The sequence below is a fragment of the Vipera ursinii genome (genome assembly GCF_947247035.1).
Source record: "Vipera ursinii genome assembly, chromosome: 2".
Lineage (NCBI taxonomy): Eukaryota > Metazoa > Chordata > Lepidosauria > Squamata > Viperidae > Vipera > Vipera ursinii.
This window is the reverse complement of record NC_139513.1, coordinates 160,501,063-160,519,763: the sequence shown is the minus strand read 5'-3', so window position 1 is coordinate 160,519,763 and position 18,701 is coordinate 160,501,063. Positions and strand designations below refer to the sequence as shown.

General features: G+C 43.7%; 1 protein-coding gene across 1 annotated transcript in view; it reads right to left on the bottom strand.

The window, feature by feature from the left end:
• Positions 1-2,352: 2,352 nt before the first annotated feature.
• The window catches only part of EIF4B (eukaryotic translation initiation factor 4B), a 35,638-nt gene continuing 19,289 nt past the window's right edge, over positions 2,353-18,701 (bottom strand). Inside the window, exons 7-15 of the mRNA XM_083356714.1 lie at positions 16,146-16,262; positions 14,880-15,062; positions 13,853-14,090; positions 13,072-13,181; positions 10,442-10,661; positions 6,595-6,653; positions 6,289-6,403; positions 5,457-5,529; positions 2,353-4,510 (exon numbers count right to left, since the gene is read on the bottom strand). Coding sequence (XP_083212840.1) covers positions 4,430-4,510; positions 5,457-5,529; positions 6,289-6,403; positions 6,595-6,653; positions 10,442-10,661; positions 13,072-13,181; positions 13,853-14,090; positions 14,880-15,062; positions 16,146-16,262 — 1,196 coding nt within the window. The 3' untranslated portion in view covers positions 2,353-4,429. The remainder of the gene's footprint in view (positions 4,511-5,456; positions 5,530-6,288; positions 6,404-6,594; positions 6,654-10,441; positions 10,662-13,071; positions 13,182-13,852; positions 14,091-14,879; positions 15,063-16,145; positions 16,263-18,701) is intronic.

The following is an 18,701-nucleotide window of genomic DNA, read 5'->3' as shown; positions in this document are numbered from 1 at the left end:
AAAGCACAGTGACCTACCAGATGCAACTGGGAAGTTCAAAAAAAAAAAAGAGTTATCAATTAACTTTGGAAGGAGAATTCATATAGACAAGTTTAATTTGCATAGTTTATTCTTGATGGAATTCAGCCAACAGCGCAGAATATAAAGATCTATCAGTGCCTCACTTGTTAAGTTTGAGGTCACTGCTACTCTTAAAAGCAAACAATTCAGGCTAGAGCAGAAGTGGGCAACCTGTACCTATCCATATTTTGCTAAACTATTTGAAAAAGCTAAGTAAATGACACCTGGTTAGGAAGGGAGAGCCTTTAAGTCCAAGCTCTAGCTGGACTTCGTAATTACCAGAAGTTGAGCTTGATTTAAGGAAGTCTTCACATCTACTCATTGTGCAAGTGGCTTGGAACTCTTGAATAACTCAACACCCAAAATGCTAATTCCATACTCTTTTGGGCTACAGAAAATGGCTTCTCAGAAAAGAATAACATGCAAAATGCCAGCTCTTCAGCTCTCTCTTGTGGAATAAAAATAGCTCAGTAGTATAAATAAGATAGGAAAGCAAAACTCCCCAGCTGGATAGTTTTTCAAGGATATATGCATAAGTTGTTCTGAAGCGTTGCTGAACTAGATTTGGGGCATATATTTTTTTTAGTATGGAGTTGCCCACTTTAAATTTTAAAGAAGTCACAGATTATTCTGGGCTTCCAAAGCAGTAAATTTAGCTCAGAGGATATGATTCTTTATAATTATATAATTTATAAATCTTTATGAGTCACATATACAGACTTACAACAGTTCATTCAGTGACCCGTTTGAAGTTATAACGGCACTGCAAAAAGTGATTTATGGCTGGTTTTCACTTACGGCCACTGCAGCATCTCCATGGTCACGTGATCAATATTCACACTTGGCAACCGATTCATACTTATGACCGGTTGCTATGTCCCAGGAACATGTGATCACCTTTTGCGACCTTCTGCCAAGCAAAGTCAACGGGGAAGCCAGATTCACTTAGCAAACTGGGTTACTAGCTTAACCGCAGTGATTCACTTAACGACTATGGCAAGAAAGATTGCAAAATGAGGCAAAACTCAACAGCCTTCTCTTTTAGCAACAGAAATTTTGGGCTTAATCTGTGGTCATAAGTCCAGGACTAGTTGCACCAAGGTATATCCAAACTCTCTTTCCTATAAAGAACCACCACTTAAAATGTAGCTTCCAGCAAGTCATAAAATAATAATAGCACTCTTCTTAATGTTGGTAAAAAATTATGTCTTCCTTTTTCCTTCGGCTCTACCTTTTGGTATAACCAACGGAACTTCACACCCAAGACTTACTGCAGCCCACAGTTCACAAAAAAGGAATCCATGCCGTGGGAGAAGACAGAGAGACTCAGGCGCCAAGTCTGTGGTATCTCCTGTCTCCATAGCCAAGGTGATTTATGAATTAATTGTAAATGGCCATGGGATATTAAAATGGTAGTTTTTCACAGCTACTTTCTGCCTTGCCGATTTATTATCCGTTTTGGTCTTAAATCCAAACAAAAGGGAGAGGGGAAAAAAAGAAAATAAAATTTTGGGGGAATGTCTTGATTTTGAGATAAGTATGTAAGCGATATGAAACTTTGCAAAAGCCAAATGAACCCAAGTCTAAAACCCACCACCTCTTAAGCCTTGACCATAAACTTGTTAAATGAACAAAATCTGCTTTGTTAACCTTTCCTTCCTAAATCTGAAGAAATATCAACCTTTTATACCGGTAGCTTAAACAGAACGTTCGGGGAACACCTTGCACGCTTCAGAAAGCCTTTTAAAACCCGAAACTATGTACGCCACGTATATAAATTTCAAGTTAAAGGAAACCAGCACGCCTATACTGGGACTGCCCAGATATCAGTATCAATCCAGTAAGATTCCCTTGTGCAAATAATCCTTAGGGAGGAGGAAGAGGGTGGGGGTGGGGCTGAGACCAAGAAGAAACCCTTCATAAACGGGGGAGGGGGGGAGGGAGGGAGGGAGGGAGGGAGGGAGAGAGAGAGAGAGAGAGAGAGAGAGAGAGAGAGAGAGAGAGAGAGAGAGAGAGAGAGAGAGAGAGTTTGCAAAAGGGTGCAAGGTAAAGATCCTAGCCAGATTTGTCATGAACTCAATCAAAAAGTGCAATCTAGAATACACTCGAGTCCAATCTCGCAACAGGCAGCTTGGAGATCACAGGCAAACTATCATTCAAGTCAAGCTTCTCTACTTCTCAAAGAAATCTGTCCGTGAATCCTGCTCGTTCACATATCTGAGAACAGCATTCTTTGATCTACTGTGATAAGAGGCAGCATCTTCTCAAAAGGACCTTTTTAGCTCCGAAGAATTATTTTAAAGATTAGTTTTATTTGGAGAAAAACAAAACAAAAAAAAAACCAAGAAAGGGGTGGGGAGGGGAATTTTACATAATAAAAGACATCTCCCAGGAAGTCCATGCAGATTACAAATCATTTTCATAGAAGATATTTTGTACAAATTTTACATGTTTTTCAGAATGTGTAAAACGCACCTCAATCCACTCATGAACTTGTCTCGATAGTAGAGAGAGACAGAATATTCAAGATTGCTGGAAGAGAATGCTTCTGGGATTTGCAAATTAGCAGTTTCTCTCCAATACAGCTCCTCACTGTTAAAAGACTCAAAGCAATAATGCATTTCCAACCCATGTACTGCCCTCACCAGATCTCATCCCACTGTTCCATCTCCCATCTTTGAGAAATGACAATACTCTTTCCACTTCTAAAAGCTGATTTAACTGTAGCTTAAAAGTTATGAAAATAAGACCCCAACTCTACCAACTTTACAATATCCTGGATCCTCAATTTAATATAACTCAAGATTATTTCAGGAGTAAAAATCACATTGTTCTTCTCTCCCCAAATTAGGTAAAATAGTCCCTGCTGAATGCATGCTCATCTCATAAAATCCAGCCAAGTCCTAGGCAAATACTTGCTTCCTATGTGACTATGCATTTGTAAACTGGCTATTAAACCATTGTGCTGCTTCAGTTCCCTGTACTGCAATTCTTTCTTCCCCTATGCGTTTGCTCAGAAAAATGAAAGAAGGCTAAAACAACAAGTGGCAGAAATTCCTATTCCCAAGTTTAACTTCTGGTAGGTGGCTATATTTTTTGAAGAAAATTAAGAGGAAAGTCAAAAAGTTTGCTTATCCAAGTTCCAAACCACACCTAAGCTAGAGGAGGGAGATGAATCATCACATAATGCGACAAAGGTGCTCCCACCATTCTTTTGATGGCCCCTGCTCTCTTTAAACAGTGCTCCGAATTGAAAAGGTGCTATTACTTTGTGACAGTATTGTGATTGCCCTTCAGTGATTAAAAGCGGACAGAAGGACAGAAAATACTTCCAAGGAAAGTTTATAATCTCCTAAAATTAAACTGCTCCCTAGCATTTCTTCATATAGCACGGTACCTTTACAAAGGTTCCTGGAATTTAGTATTTAGATGGGAGCTTCAAACAGATAAACTTTCTGCACGGTCAATCTGTATATTCTCCCTGCCAACGCCACACAGCTCCAGTGACTACTGACACGAAGGCTGATATTATACGAGTTGAATGAAAAGTTGCTTCCCATACTGGAACAATTTGTCAGTGACGCCAGTTGCTGGAATGGGTGGCGATACAGGCCTGAAACTTCCAGGAAGGGAGTCCTGGGAGCAAAGGCCTTGTGTTCAACCTCAGTTGGTTGGGACGTTAACACTTTCTAAAGGCAGATGATGGGTGGGAAGCCACCCATCACAGCCAAAAGGGCAAGGCATGCACCTAAACTCCGGAGATACCTCTTGGGCAAAGCTGGTAATCTTCTAACTTGGAAGTTAACTTGTGTCCCTTCTTTCAACTAATTAAGGTAATACTGCTTTCCCTCCCCAGTGCATTAACCGCTTTGAGAGTATATTATAGAAGCCACCCAAGCTACCAAGAGGGAAAGAGACAGTTTAGCTGTCCATATTCCCGATGCGCTCAGTCACACACTAAGCCTACTAAAGCACTAACCTTAGCTCTTAATGGAAAGGACCCGAGGCTCTGAATACGATTGGAAGCAGCGTGAAGTAACATTCAAACACACACACGGGGCCTATTTCTTTCTTTCCTTTTTAAAGACACCTGCCATTATTTTTTTCTTTCTCTTGCTATACTTTTTTTTTGCAGGGATTTCTCCAGTAAATTCAATACTTTAAAGGCTGCAGCAGCATGCAAGAGAAATTCTATATATATATATATTTCTTATTTTTTTAAAGAAAGGTTTAAGAAAGGGCTCTCCCAGGAGATGTTGACTTGTAGGCTTTTATTTTTCTGTCTTGTCTGAATAAAGGTTTCATTTTGCTCTCCAAAGGTTCCTGGATGGCAACCGGCTAGGAGACAACACGGAGGGGGATGGAGAATTTAGTTAGCATACTCTTCTGCTTCAGCTTCGTCATCACCATCCACTGACAAAGCAGCATACTTGCTAGCACAGCTAAATTTCTGCAAGGAAAAAAAAGGGGGGGGGAGAGGAGAAAATCAGCAGATATCAGAACACTGATGACTGTCGGTATTAAGTTTTGGGTTATTTGTACAATGTATTTCAGACCTTCTATACAGAATAGAATGTATAGCTGGTATTCTGTATTCTAGGTAGATAAAATGCTCTGTGTCAGAGGTCCCCAACCTTTTGGGCACCAGGGACGGGTTACGTGGAAAGAGGTTTTTCTGCGGACCAGAGGGGGTGTGGTTTTGTGTACTGCCTGCATCCTGCGGATGGGGCTTTGCTTGTTTGTGCGGCCCGACTGCTGGCATGCCACAGACCGGTACCGGTCCATGGACCAGTGGTTGGGGACCCCTGTTTTATGTAACAAGCAAATTGGTGATCATGCCAAGCTATTCTTTAATCTGGAGACACTAAGAAATGAACCAAAGGCTTTCTGTCTTTTGCAAATTTTGCACCCCAGAAAGTGAATTCATTCTTCGTTATTCAATTGAAGCCAACTTCCATCCTTAGCTCCCCAAAGACAGTGGGATAACAAATATATAGTCCTTTTAAAAGCTGCTATTCATTTTTTAAAAAGAAGTCTGTATCAAATATATACAGTCTGTATAATTACCGGATCAAAATAATTCCTTCGATCATCTCAAGAAGCTTGTGTTCTACTTCAAAGGGTTTGGGACAAAAAAACGCAGCTGTTCTCAACTTTATTAAGAAGTAATCACTACACAAATGTCTCAATGGAAGAGAGAACAACCCTAGCAGTGAAACCACAATGTATAAAGTGTAACCTCTCATTAATGTCATTTCTGTTTAGATACTGATAACTGCTGAAAGACAAGCAAATCCCAGTATGTAACAAACCCATTTAGTCAGGAAAATTGCCTAAACCTCTTTGTATTTAACTGTAATTCCCCCCCCACAAAAAATAATAGATTCATTATTTACAGGGGTAGGGTTCTCTTCAAATTTCTTTGGCTCAGATGCAGATCTCGAGTCATGCTCCTCCTGGCTCTCTTTCCTAAAAACGAACAATGCTACCATGTTAATTTAGCAAGCAAATTAAGAGAAATATGTTATCATTTGAGCATTAACTCTACCTCCAAGCCCCAATGCCAGGGAATAAAAAGCTAAAGATAGTGCATTGCATAATTCACAAACAAACAAACAAACAAATCCCTGGTGTGGTAGTGGTACAAAATTAAACATGCACAGAGTTTTGCCTGCTCAGTAATAATTTTCCTGCTGATGGTTCTCCAGCACGCCCATTTTCCAGGAATAAAACAACTGAGTGTATTTATACGCGTGTGCAAAATAAATAGTGCCGTTTGTTACGATCATCTACTTCAGGGGTGTCAAACTCAATTTCATCGAGGGCCGCATCAGCATTGCGGTTGCCCTCAGGGGGCCGGGTGGGTATGGCCTGGGTGGGCATGGCCTACTGGGTGGGCATGGCTAGAGTGCGTATGGCCTACTGGGTGGGCATGGCCAGCTCTACATCGTTCGCATCAAGGGTGCCTATGGGGGCCTGGGCAGGAGTGGGACAGATCTGAGGGTCTCTGGCAGAAGGAGGGTCTCTGGGCCAGGGCTAAGGCAGTGGGGGCCGTTCCCTCACTGTTTCCAGGATGGTTTCGCAGGCCACATGAAACCACTTCACGGGCCGGATCCGGCCCCCGGGCCTTGTGTTTGACATGTCTGATCTACTTCTTTCACAAGAAGCGTGAAATGGAATGGTGTATTCCATTCTGTTAAATAGCGAAGCGCGACAAACCAGTATTACCGATCCAAGTCTTGCCAATGGTCTCTGCTGCCTCCATCTCCAGGACCTCGGCCAGAGCTCCCTCTACGACCCTTGGAAACACTCTCCTTTCCCCCATCAGGTCTGTTTTCATCTCCTGGAACAAAGGGGGTGGGGGAGGGGCGGGAAGCTTCCATCATCCTATTCCCGAGAGGCCAAATGGCAAGGCTTATTTGGCCTCCCTTTGGTTTCTCAGGAAAATGCAAGGAGAGGAGACAGGACTTTTGCTCAAAATAGTTCACACCTCCCTGCAGGCCCCACATGAAACTGTAAGCATTCCAGCCTTACCTTTTCGTGGGGCATTTTTCGAGGACACCTCATCTTCTGATAGCACAACTTGACTGCCACTGCAACACAAGAGGTAAATACTTGAACTAATTTGCGCACACATGCACCCAGGCTATTATTAGGTCAAAGTCTTCTCTCTTTAGGAATTAATATAATTAATATAATATTTGTCAACCTACATCTGGAGGCAAAAGTACACCACGCAATAACAACCCCACTAAATACTGAAAACTGAAGTAATTTGGACTCTCAAGTGAAAACAGCTACCAGTATCGGTAGTCCTCAACTTACGAATACAATTGACCCCAAAATTTATGTTGCTAAGTGAGACGTTCGTTAAGTGAGTTTTGCCTCATTTTAAGACCTTTCTTGCCACAGCTATTAAGTGAATCACTGCAGTTGTTAAGTTAATAACAGGCCTGTTAAATGAATCTGGCTTCCCCATTGACTTTGCTCATCAGAAAGTGGCAAAAAAAGGGATCACGTGACCCCTGGGGACACTGCAACCGTCATAAACAGGAGTCAGTTGCCAAGCATCTGAATTTTGATCTCAAATGAACACAGGGATGCTGCAATGTTGGTCAAGGTGAAAAACGGTCGCAGGTCACTTTTTTCAGTGCCGTTGTAACTTTGAAGGATCACTAAATGAACTGTTGTAAATTGAGGACTGCCCTGTATCTGGAGATGCTTTCTCCAGATAATGGATCATTATACTTCATTCATGCCTCACATGCTGCTTCAAAAGAATAACAGATCTTCTACTTGTTGCACGGCAGCTTGGCCTTGCAAATATTTTAATTAACATAAAGCCATTTTTTAACTACGGGTAATCCTTGACTTACAACCAGTCGCTTAACACTCAGTAACGATGGACTCAAGAAAGGTACTTCTGGCCCATCCTTGAAATTATGATTCCTTTGCCATCCACAGGCTTATATCATTGCATTTCGGGTGCTTAGCAACCAGCTTATAATTACAGCTTATTGCAGCATCCTGTGGTCAGATGACTGTGTCTTACAATTTTGCTATTTTCCCCCCTAAACAAACACCAAAAACCCCACTGGATAAAATGTATTCACACTTATAACCCTGTAACTTCACTTTAATGACTGCGGTGACTCACTTAATGGTCATAAAATCAAATCTGGTTATGCGGTGCCCAGATTTACCACCACAGCAACTTATAACCAAAATTCCAACCCCAACTGTGGTTTAGGTTGAGGCCTACTTATAGAGTGCCTTCAAATATATACTTTTTAAGATGGCTTAAATTAAAAACAGTAGATGGTTTCAGTCTATGTGAATGTGTATGTCTATCAGACTTAATCAGAAGTTGCAGAAATGTTGACTTTGTGCCTGGAAGCACTGAGAATCTGAATGGTGAGTAACAGGCTACATCTCAAAGTAGTCATGAATGCTTATTGCTTCAGAAACCAGCACATTCTAAGGCAGGGGTCTTCAAACTTGGCCGTTTTATGACTTGTGGACTTCAACATCCAGAATTCCTCAGCCTGGCTGAGGAATTCTGGGAGTTGAAGTCCACAAGTCATAAAAGGGCCAAGTCTGAAGATCCCTGTTGTAAGACAAAACTACTCTCAGACACTGATGGGCTTATTTTCTCTCAGAAAGAGCTACTAATTAAGCTACTGCTGGAACAGCTGGTGAAAACTACGCCAAGAATGATTTTGCCCAGTTGGGCCTGGTAGACCAAATGTGGCCATTACTGGCAACGATCACTGCTACTCTCATCACTTTATGACTACTGTAATAAGCTCTATATAGGTTGTCAGTGAAGACCACCTGGAACAGGGATGTCAAACTCGCAGCGTCACGTGACGTGTCGCGATGTATCGTGACTTTTTTTTTTCCATTGCTGGCAATGTGGTGGGTGCGGTTTTGCCATGATGCATCCGGCCCGCGGGCTGGCAGTTTGACACCCCTGACCTAGAAACTGCAACTTCTACAAAATGCAGCAGCTTCCATATTAATTGTGACATGATACTTCCATGTAACACAGTCCAACGGGAGCTACGTTAGCGCCAGTTTGTTTTCAGGTGCCCCTTAAACTGCTGGTGATCATCTAGTCTTCAGGTTCTGGCTAGATAGAATGTGACCAATACCTGGTTCAGTTCAGCAGACAGAAGTAACTCAATATGACTTCTAGTAGTCCCAAGTTCAGAACATTCCTCCCAAAGTGCCTTCCTAGTCGTCATGACTAACACAAGGCAGGTATGTAAATTAAATCAAGAGCTTACAGACAGACTGAACCAGGCATCTTCAAACTTGGCCCTTTTATGACTTGTGGACTTCAACTCCCAGAATTCCTCAGACAGCTTGCCTGGCTGAGGAATTCTGGGAGTTGAAGTCCACAAGTCATAAAAGGGCCACGTTTGAAGACCCCTGGACTAAACGAACTACAGGAAATGGGAGACTTAAAAAAAAACTGAAGAGGTGATGACATCTTAATTTTCAAAGCAAGTGAGCATTTGGCAGATTAAATAAATCAGATAAAATACTTATGGTGGTGAAACTCCTGTCAGAATGAAGACTAAGAGTAACAAATGAAATTTAGGGAATTTTGATAAAGTTACATTTAAATTCTTCAAGTATTATCAGCTGAATTTCTTGCATTCACTTCTATGAACTTATTCAGTAAAGGTTTTTTTTCCCCCCATAGATGGGAAAGCCCTAATGGAAGTTTTTGTGCCACTCTTTATTTCTTTTAAAATTCACCAGCTCCAATATGCAGAAAATGTATGTCAAAAAGGCTTTTACTTTGACAAGGACTTCCATAAAAGTCTGTTTTGTTTTTTTTAAAAGCCCAAGTATAAGCAGATGTGAACTTCCGGTTGCCCTTGCTAAGAGTTTTTACACTTTCTGATTTATTTAAGCTATATTTCATTTACTAAAGACCAGAACTAGTGATTATTATCTATCATCTTACAGAGATGTACCACTTCAGTCACTAAGCAGTTATTTTCTGATGCAGGTCCGTCCGTCCATCCATCCACCCACTTACTCTTTGCTATATTTATATCTCATCTTTTATTCAGGAGTTCAAGCAATACATTCATTAGAGTTACATTGAGCCATAATTCTAAAACATTAATATGCTTTCCTCCCATTCTTTTCTCAAACATCCTCCTCCTTTTGAGATAGGTTAGGCAAAGAGTGAGTGACTGGTGACTGGCCAACCATTACCCTATTAATTTTTATGGCTATGAGTTTCCTTGCTTCGATACGTTAACTATCCCATCATAGCAGTCCCCAAATACTTAAGGAGACTTCCTGTCTGTGAGAACGTGACAAGTGCAGCTGAATAATTAAAACCATTTAAAGTGGCAAAATATTGCTTTCATACATGGAACTCATTCACACTGGGAGGTCTTTTTTTTTTAAAAGGTTACAAAAGGTCAGGCTGTTCTGCTAAAGAGAACAGGCAGGTAACTTGTTTAAATTTGAGAACTATTTCCTGAATGATGGGCAATAAGGCAGCAGATCCAGTTTTATTTATTTACACAGAACATGAGTATACCTGTTTCACATCGGGGAATGGAAATCTTACCATTTCTGTCCATTAGACAGACACGCTGGCTAGACCTGATAAGAACGGCGAGCCCAACAAACTACCACCTATCCCCCACCTGCTCTACCATTTTTTCTTCTTCTGAAATTGTGGTAGAAATTCAGATTTCAGAAGAGTCCTGATGAAGCCACAACACTGGCGAATCACACAGCATTTTGCCACATTTTCAAATCCATGTTGCCGTAATGGCAGTTCTTGCTTTAAAACAGGAAAAGGGAAGAAAAACAAAAGCCCGTAGCAATCTCCATTCTCTAAACTCACCTTGTTGGGGAATGCTGATCGGAGTCAGAACTCTGCGAGAGTGCCGGGTGCGAGTTGCTGCTTCGTTTCACCCAGGCATTTTCCTTCGGAGGAGGAGCCGGCATTACTTTCAAAGGAAGCTTCTCCTCTCTGGGGGTCTTGGAGGTTGGAGAAAGGCTTTCGTCCTCTTTGCCGAGGCTTTCATTGTCCAACGATTTCTCACTCTCCCTCCTCCGTGAAGCTACAATGGCAGAACAGGAGACAGAAGCTGAGTTTCCTTCCACAGCCAGGCCATTCGACATATTTTTGGTATGGTGGAATGTCTCAGGATTAGTCAGCATGTTTCGCCAAAAGGTACCATCAAAGTTACCGGGGGGGGGGGGGGGGGGAGGAATTGCAAGTGTAGTGCATAATTATAGAAGAAAAAAATCCATTCGGATTTTATATTCAATCCACAAGGCGTAACAATGGATTTATTTAAAGCCAAAATCCATGGGTCCCAAATTGGGTGCAATGGTGCGTGCGCGCGCGTGCACACATACACACACACGAATTTGAACAGCCTTCACCCTGCTGGCCTTTAAATAAGCCTTAAAGAACTGGCTCTCTTTCCTCGAGCTTTATGGATAGTTCGAACATCTGTTCCGCTGGCATCAACTTTTGTTCCTTTTTTTGTTGTTGTTGTCTATTTCTTTAGTTTTTAATCTGTATGCCACCCAGAGTGATCAAGAAATTGGGCAGAGCTTTATAAATATGATTATAAATAAAACAGAAACCTTAAGTCTAACTAGGCTGCATTATATCTGTCGCAGTCTGAAGTAGGCATGTCTAACCTGCAATCCATATGCGGTCCTGGATAGCAAGTAATGACACCCCCCCCAAGATTGCAATAAATATAAAAAAAATAGAGGAAGTTTGTTATTTATATATATTATATATTTTATATGCGGCCCACGGCCATTCCTCTTGACTCAATGTGGCCTAGGCAAGCCAAAAGGCAGGACAAGACTGGCCTAAATAGAATATGGTAATCAGGCTAGGGAAGAGCCACCCACTGTTATCTTTGTCATATTAAATTAATTTGATCCTGTTCTCTTCCCAAAAGTTCCAAATATTGCATTTTCAGGTTGCAGATATATCGGGCCTATGAACCTTAATGAAACTGGCTTCATTTGTTATTGTGGCAGACCTACTGATCTCTACAATATGGTTGTACTGTGTAGTAAGATGCATCAAAGATATACATCCTTTGAAAATGATTTGAAAGAAACATTTTGGACCAGGCGGAATATAGCACCAACAGCTCTGTACTCTTCCAACGAGGCAGCATTACATTTTTCAGATGTCCGTGGCAGCTCAAAAAAAAAAAAAAAAGATGCCAAAGCTTTAATGAATCAGGTAATTAAAGTTAATATAATTCATACATGTGTGGTGTCCTACGTTTAGATAAAGATGCCTTTTTACATTTTCAGTATGACTGAATCTAGCTTCCACTCCCTAGATCAGACATGTCAAACACAAGGCCCGGGGGCCGGATCCGGCCTGTGAAGTGGTTTCATGCAGCCCGCGAAGCCATCCTGGAAACAGTGAGGGAACGGCCCCCACTGCCTTGGCCCTGGCCCAGAGACCCTCCTTCTGCCAGAGACCCGCAGATCTGTCCCACTCCTGCCCAGGCCCCCATAGCACCCTTGATGCGAACGATGTAGAGCTGGCCACGCCCACCCAGTAGGCCGTACGCACTCTAGCCATGCCCACCCAGTAGGCCACACCCACCCTGGCCACACCCACCCGGCCCCTTGAGGGCAACCGCAATGCTGATGCAGCCCTCAATGAAATTGAGTTTGACACCCCTGCCCTAGATCAAAGCTGTAATAATGAGGTTTCTCTGTTGACTGAAATGATTGTGATCATACTCAAATAACCGGATAACATTGTTTAGGAGTCTTAGGAAAGGGAATTAGGGAAAGAAAAGATTGCAGGTCATGCTGACGGTTCAATGCTCTTATTAGCTTCTACTAAGGCTCATAGCTTTGTTTGACCTTGATTTCTTATCCTGGCAACACGCTCTCCACCCCCACAAAGATATGTTTTTGGGTGGATTGTACAAGAGGCAACCTTTTGGAGTAAGAGATTCAGCTACCATGAAAAAGAAAGAAAGATGTCTGGATGAATCTCAACCCCAGATATACACATTGTAAAGGTAAAGGTTCCCCCGCACATGTGTGCTAGTCGTTTCTGACTCTAGGGGCCGGTGCTCATCTCCGTTTCAAAGCCGAAGAGCCAGCGCTTGTTCGAGGACGTCTCCGTGGTCATGTGGCCGGCATGACTAGACGCCAAAGGCGCACAGAATGCTGTTACCTTCCCACCGTAGTGGTCCCTATTTTTCAACTTGCATTTTTTTACGTGCTTTCGAACTGCTAGGTTGGCAGAAGCTGGGACGAGTAACAGGCGCTCAGTCTGTTACGCGGCCCTTGGGATTCGACCCGCCAAACTGCCGGCCTTCTGATCGACAACCTCAGCGTCCAAACCCACTGAGCCACGGCGTCCCTTATACACATTGTAAGACTGGCTAAACTTAGAACAAGCCACGGGGCTTTCCAGCTCAAGAGAAAGGTTTAACTTCAGGGCCCGCCAATATTTTGATGACTTACTTCTTCCTGTTGGGCCAGACCCCACAGAAGTAGTCATGCTGCCGGTCTGTGAGGATTCGCTCCCTGTCCGTGACCGCTCTTGGTTCTCTTCGCTACGCCAGCTGGGGTGTCTAAGGACACAACACAGAGAAACAAAACCACCAAGTAAGAGCGAGCCAGGGTGCACTTTTAGGTCTCCGTTACAAAACTGCCCTCCCCACCACGCAAGTATCACCGCAAGTGTTTTTCAAGGCAAATTAAAAGACACGGGGGCTGTTCGGGAGACAGGTGTACTTGGCGGCTTTGCAGAGGAATCCAGGCAGTCCTCAACTTACAACAGTTTGTTTAGTGAAGTTACGACTTCCTCAGGGGGGGGGGGAAGCGACCTATGGTTGTTCTTCACATTTATGACCGTTACAACACCCCAAAGGTCGCATGATCAAAATAGAGGCGCTTGGCAACTGGTTCATATTCATGACGGTTGTAGTATGCGGCGATCCCACGACCCCCTTTTGTGACCTTCTGACAAGCAAAGTCAATGAGGAAGTCAGATTCACTTAACCACTGCAGTGATTCACTGACAAACGTGGAAAGAGAGGTCGTAAAGTGGGGCAAAATTCACTTAACAGTCGTCTCACTTAGCAACAGAGGTTTTGGGCTCAATTATGGGGCACTAAGCCAAGACTACCTGTGTAGGGAGTGCCACTTGCGAGACTGTCAGCCTAAGTTTGAATTACAGAGGCTTTTTCCTTTCCGAGAAGTACCATTTACCCTGCAGAGAACGTGACCTTGCCCTGCTCACCGTTCCCGGGGCCGTCTGTCTAGCCTAGGCTTATCATCTTCCAGCTGGCGCTGCAACTTCTCTTGCTCCTTCTGTAGCCTTTCTTCTACTTCACGCTCTCTTGCCGCAGTGTCCACAGGCTTGGCTCCTCCAAAGATAGAAGCTGCGCGGCTAGACTGAGTCGCCGGCGCTACAGTTGTATCTTCATCCTTGGGAGTGCTCCGGGGCTTCAAATTCAGTTTTGGCCTCTGAGTAGCACCTAAGAGAAAAACAGCAACATACAAGTTGAGAGGAAACTCATGGTATGCACGCATGTGCACGCATGTACACGCACACATGAACAAAGGACACAGGTGAATCCTAAAGAACCGGCTTCAGGTTGAGGAAAATCCAACAGCCCAAGACTCATGAAAATTCACATAGCTTGTTTCACCTAAACAAATTACGTGAAACTGGAGGCCACAGAGAATTTGAAAACTGCCAAGAAACAAAAGACAAATCTTTCTGAAAAAGAGCATTTTCCTTCCCACGCAAGAGCAATCTACTTGACATTTCCCCCACTAACTTTGTGTTTTGAGGGCAGCATACTAGAACCATGGTGGCGAACCTGTGGCATAGGTGGCATGCAGAGCCTTCTCTGTGGGCACACCTGCTGTCGCCCCAGTCCTAGGCCTTTAGCTGGGTTTTATAAAACCTTTTAGCTTTCGGCCTCCGCCGCCGTGTGCAAAAAAAAAAAAAAAAAAAGGGTTCAATCAATCAATCAACTTCTTGCCGGAAAAAAAAAAGATCTCACAAAGTTAGGATTGATAGAACGTTTTAGTCCCACCCAGGCTGCCGTTACCACCACAGCCACGCCCAGCCAATGGGGCACACCCAGCCAATGGGCCATGCCCACCTGGCACCTGACGATACGTAAGTGGGTTTTGGGTTGCAGTTTGGGCACTCGGTCTCTAAAATGTTCGCCATCCCTGTACTAGAACATAGTGGGATATGGGTAGGAGAGAAAAAAAAGGGCCGCTTGGGTGGAAACCTAATGTGTCAAGCCTACCTCTCTCATCCCGCCGGCTGTCATCCCTGCCATAGTCATCCCGCGAGCTGCTCCACCTATCCATTCGATCATCCCGCCTCTCGTAACGGTCCTCATAGCGGTCACCGCCACCCCTGAAATCATCGTCCCGGCGGTACCCAGTGCCAAAGGCTCTTCTGCCACTGCCTGACCTCGAGTCGTAACCTGCACAGGAGTAAAGTTATCCCAGTTCTTTCTTGCACAATAGGAAATGGGTTAGAGCCGATGACAAAAAGCTGATGGAGCAACATTCATTTAGAGTTTTCACAAGACGCTTCATGCAATTTGCTGCAGCAACATTAGCACAGTGACTCCTTTGTACAATGCCTTGAGGAAAATCGTAACACGGTCATCTCAGGAAACTTAGGTCAGGAAAATGATTCCCATTAAAAGCACATCTTTCTAAAGTCCCTGATGAAGCTCCACACCGTCAGAACTGGATAGTAATGCTAGATTTTAAGGGTTCAAGAGGATTTTATACACAATTTGCAAGACCGTCCAAGAGACACCTCAGGAAAGCACTGTAACGCTAGAAAAAAAACAATGGAAAAAAGTCTAGATAGTGTAACTAACAACAGCTAAAGGGTTAGCTAACTAGAACTCGCATACAAGCATTTCCCCATGTTTACGAGTTTCTTACAATCATGCTAAGCCATGTTGGGAGTTATTTGATTTTGTGCAAATTCAGTCAGCTGTGCTTCTTCAATAAACAATTAAACAGACCCTTAAGAGCTATTATTTCATTCCATACTGAATCACCCAACCTTGGAGACAAACCAACAGTCCTACCATCACCAGAAGCTAGGAAAGAATCAGGGCCCAGAATCAATAAATCTCTTATTTACTTTTAAATCTTATATATCCCTAACCAACAGAACAACAGATGAGTGTGTGTGACAAGATGCTATTGTGCAGGAACAAGTTAAGACGCAACGTGTACAGTGGGAAATATTTGCAAACATGTTTTTTTTCTTTTCAAATGATTGCTTCTGAGCTTCCGTGCTCACATTTTCTCCTTAACAGTTCTCTGCATCTCACATCTGAACTCCGATTATATTTCCTTTCAAGGCGGAAATGCCTCTAAAGTCCCCTATGATGAATTAGGAGAAATCTGGACTATTTTGTGCTAAAGGTAATGCAGGAGGATACAAGAATGCAAAAGCTACAGAGATACGGTTGTATGAAAATCAAGTTGCCTACGTAACATCTAAGCGCCAACCCCAGAATGAAACCAGCCAGCTACAGTACCTCCCCTGTCATAGTCTCTACGGTCATCGTAGCGGTCTCGGCCTCCAAAGCGATCCATTTCCCGTCGGGGACCATCACGGTACCGGTCTGAATCATAGCGATCCCGATCCCGATACCCTAATAGAGAAAAGAAAACTTATTTAATTTTACGCAAAAGAAAACTCTTGAGCCATTTTTCCTAAAAGCATCCCACATAATGAGGCAGGCAGGCTTCGGGCTCTATCAAGGATTGCTTTCTTATGCGTTCAATTTCTACCCCAGCTTCGTGTTTGTACAATACGCTCAAGGCAACTTATAGCAATTCAAAATGTAAAGCATCATAAACTATAATTAAAATGCTTAAGTAAAAGCAGCATGATTAGAATTAATGCAAGAGTTTGACGAAAGGGATTTTACTTTGCCATTTTCATAAACTTTGTGAGATTGGAAGCTCAACGGCTGATTTTTTGTAATCTTACAGCATTTCCATGAAAAACGAATACTCTTTTATTATGTCCGGTGAGAAAGCACTTGCATTTGAAAACACTGCCTATATACCAAAGACATATGGTGAATTGCTTCCATAAAATGATTAAACTTTATTAGATACCTTGGAAAAAAGAATTCAAATTAAGAGGTAGCCTCTCACCACGCTTTTAATTGCTGGACATAGTATACAAACCAGTCTTGATCAGGCCCACTAAATTGTATTATTTAGCTTTTCTATATTGCTTTTACATGCTTATTTCTTTTATCCGCCTTTATTATTTTTACAAATAACTCAAGGTAGTGAACACATTCAATATACCTTCCTCATTTTATTTTCCTCACCACAACAACCTTGTGAGGTGGGGGTTGGGCTAAGTGTTGTGACTGGTCCAAAGTCACCCAGCCGGCTGGCTTTCCTGACTAAGGTGGGACTTGAACTCACGGTCTCCTATTTTCTAACCTGGTGCCTTAACCGCTAGACTAAACTGGCTCCTACATGCTACATCCAAGTTAGTCCTTGAGTTACGCAGACACAGTTGTGAAAGTTACGATTCAGTGACTGTTCGAAATTACGGTGGGACTGAACGCACGGTACTTGCACCCGGCTCCCCACAACCGCACGATAAAAATCCAGACACTTGGCAGTCTCCCTGCATTTACAACCACAGGAGTGCTTCAACTCCCCTACCCACCTCCCCAACCCCACCCCCAATCTCTGCCTTTTTGGCCCCCTTCATTCAGCTGCCCCCATCTAACCTTCCCCGCCTTCTTGCCGGGCACGTTCTGATCAGGCGTGCCTAGCCTGGCCCTTCCGTGAGACAGGGGCTGGTTGCGTGAGGCCCTCCCTTCTGGGATCGCCTGCAGTGGGTTCCCTCAAGAGCCCATTGGGAAGGAAGCACCACGTGGCCAGCAGCTGCCTCGCTAAGCTGATGAGCTGGGGCGGCTGCAGCTTTGCACCGCGCTGTTGCTTGGCTGGGGCAGCTAGGTCTTCCTGGGATGGCTGTGGCTCTTGCCCTGCTGGGCTGGGCAGCTGCAGGTTTGCATTGTGGGGCTGGGCTGGGGCGACTGAACGCTAGAGCTCAGGGGCTTCTTGGAGCAGCTCAAGCTGGGGGATGCCAAGAAGACCCCAAGCTACACAGTTCTGGGGCTCTTTACTGCCCCACAAGGCAGGGTGAAGGGCAGTAGGAGGGAAGATGGAATACAGGCAATCTCTCCCTTGTGGAAGAAGAGGGGCTCGGGACTAAGAGGGATCAAGCCAGGAGTGCACTGGATCCAGATGAGTCATCGGTTAGCAACTTGTGGGACATGATTAACGATGGCAACAAAGGGGGGGGGCGTGGCGGTCAGGATTGCCATGCTAAGTGATGCAGTCCCGTGCTTTAGGAGATTGCTTTACGATGAAAATTTCAATCCCAACTGCCATCGTTAAGTCAAGGATTGTCTGTATTACGGTGTATATCGGACTTCCTCAAACTTGTTGTGCAGCTGGATGTATTTGGAAACCTAAGTACATATTTACGGGTACTCTTGCAAAATGGTTACTTTGGAGGGCACGACAAAACAGTCACTAGAAAGGAAACTGCTGGCCATCATATCCAACATAAGAGCCGTCGTGCTGGCATGGTTACAATGCAGGACTGCAGGCTAACTCTGCTCACACCGCCAGGAGTTTGATTCCTTCCATCCTGACCGGCTCAAGGTTGACTCAGCCTTCCATCCTTCCGAGGTCAGTAAAATGAGGACCCAGATTGTTAGGGGAGCAATAGGCTGGCTCTGTAAACCACTCAAGAGAGGGCTGTAAACGACTGTGAAGCGGCATATAAGTCTTAAGTGCTATTGCTATCCTTGTTTAGGACTGGCAATTCTATTGCTAAGCAACATGGTTATTAAGCAAGGTATCGCATGACTGCAATCTGCAGTTTTACTGTTGGTTTCTCCACTATGAAGCATCACGTGACTACGGCCAGTTACTACTGGCAAATGCAGGGACCAGTTGTAAAGTTGCTTTTTCAGTGCTGTTGGTGACTTCAAATGATGCTAAACAAGGCTGCTGTTAAGTTAGCCTCCCTCAATACTTCCTATCACTTT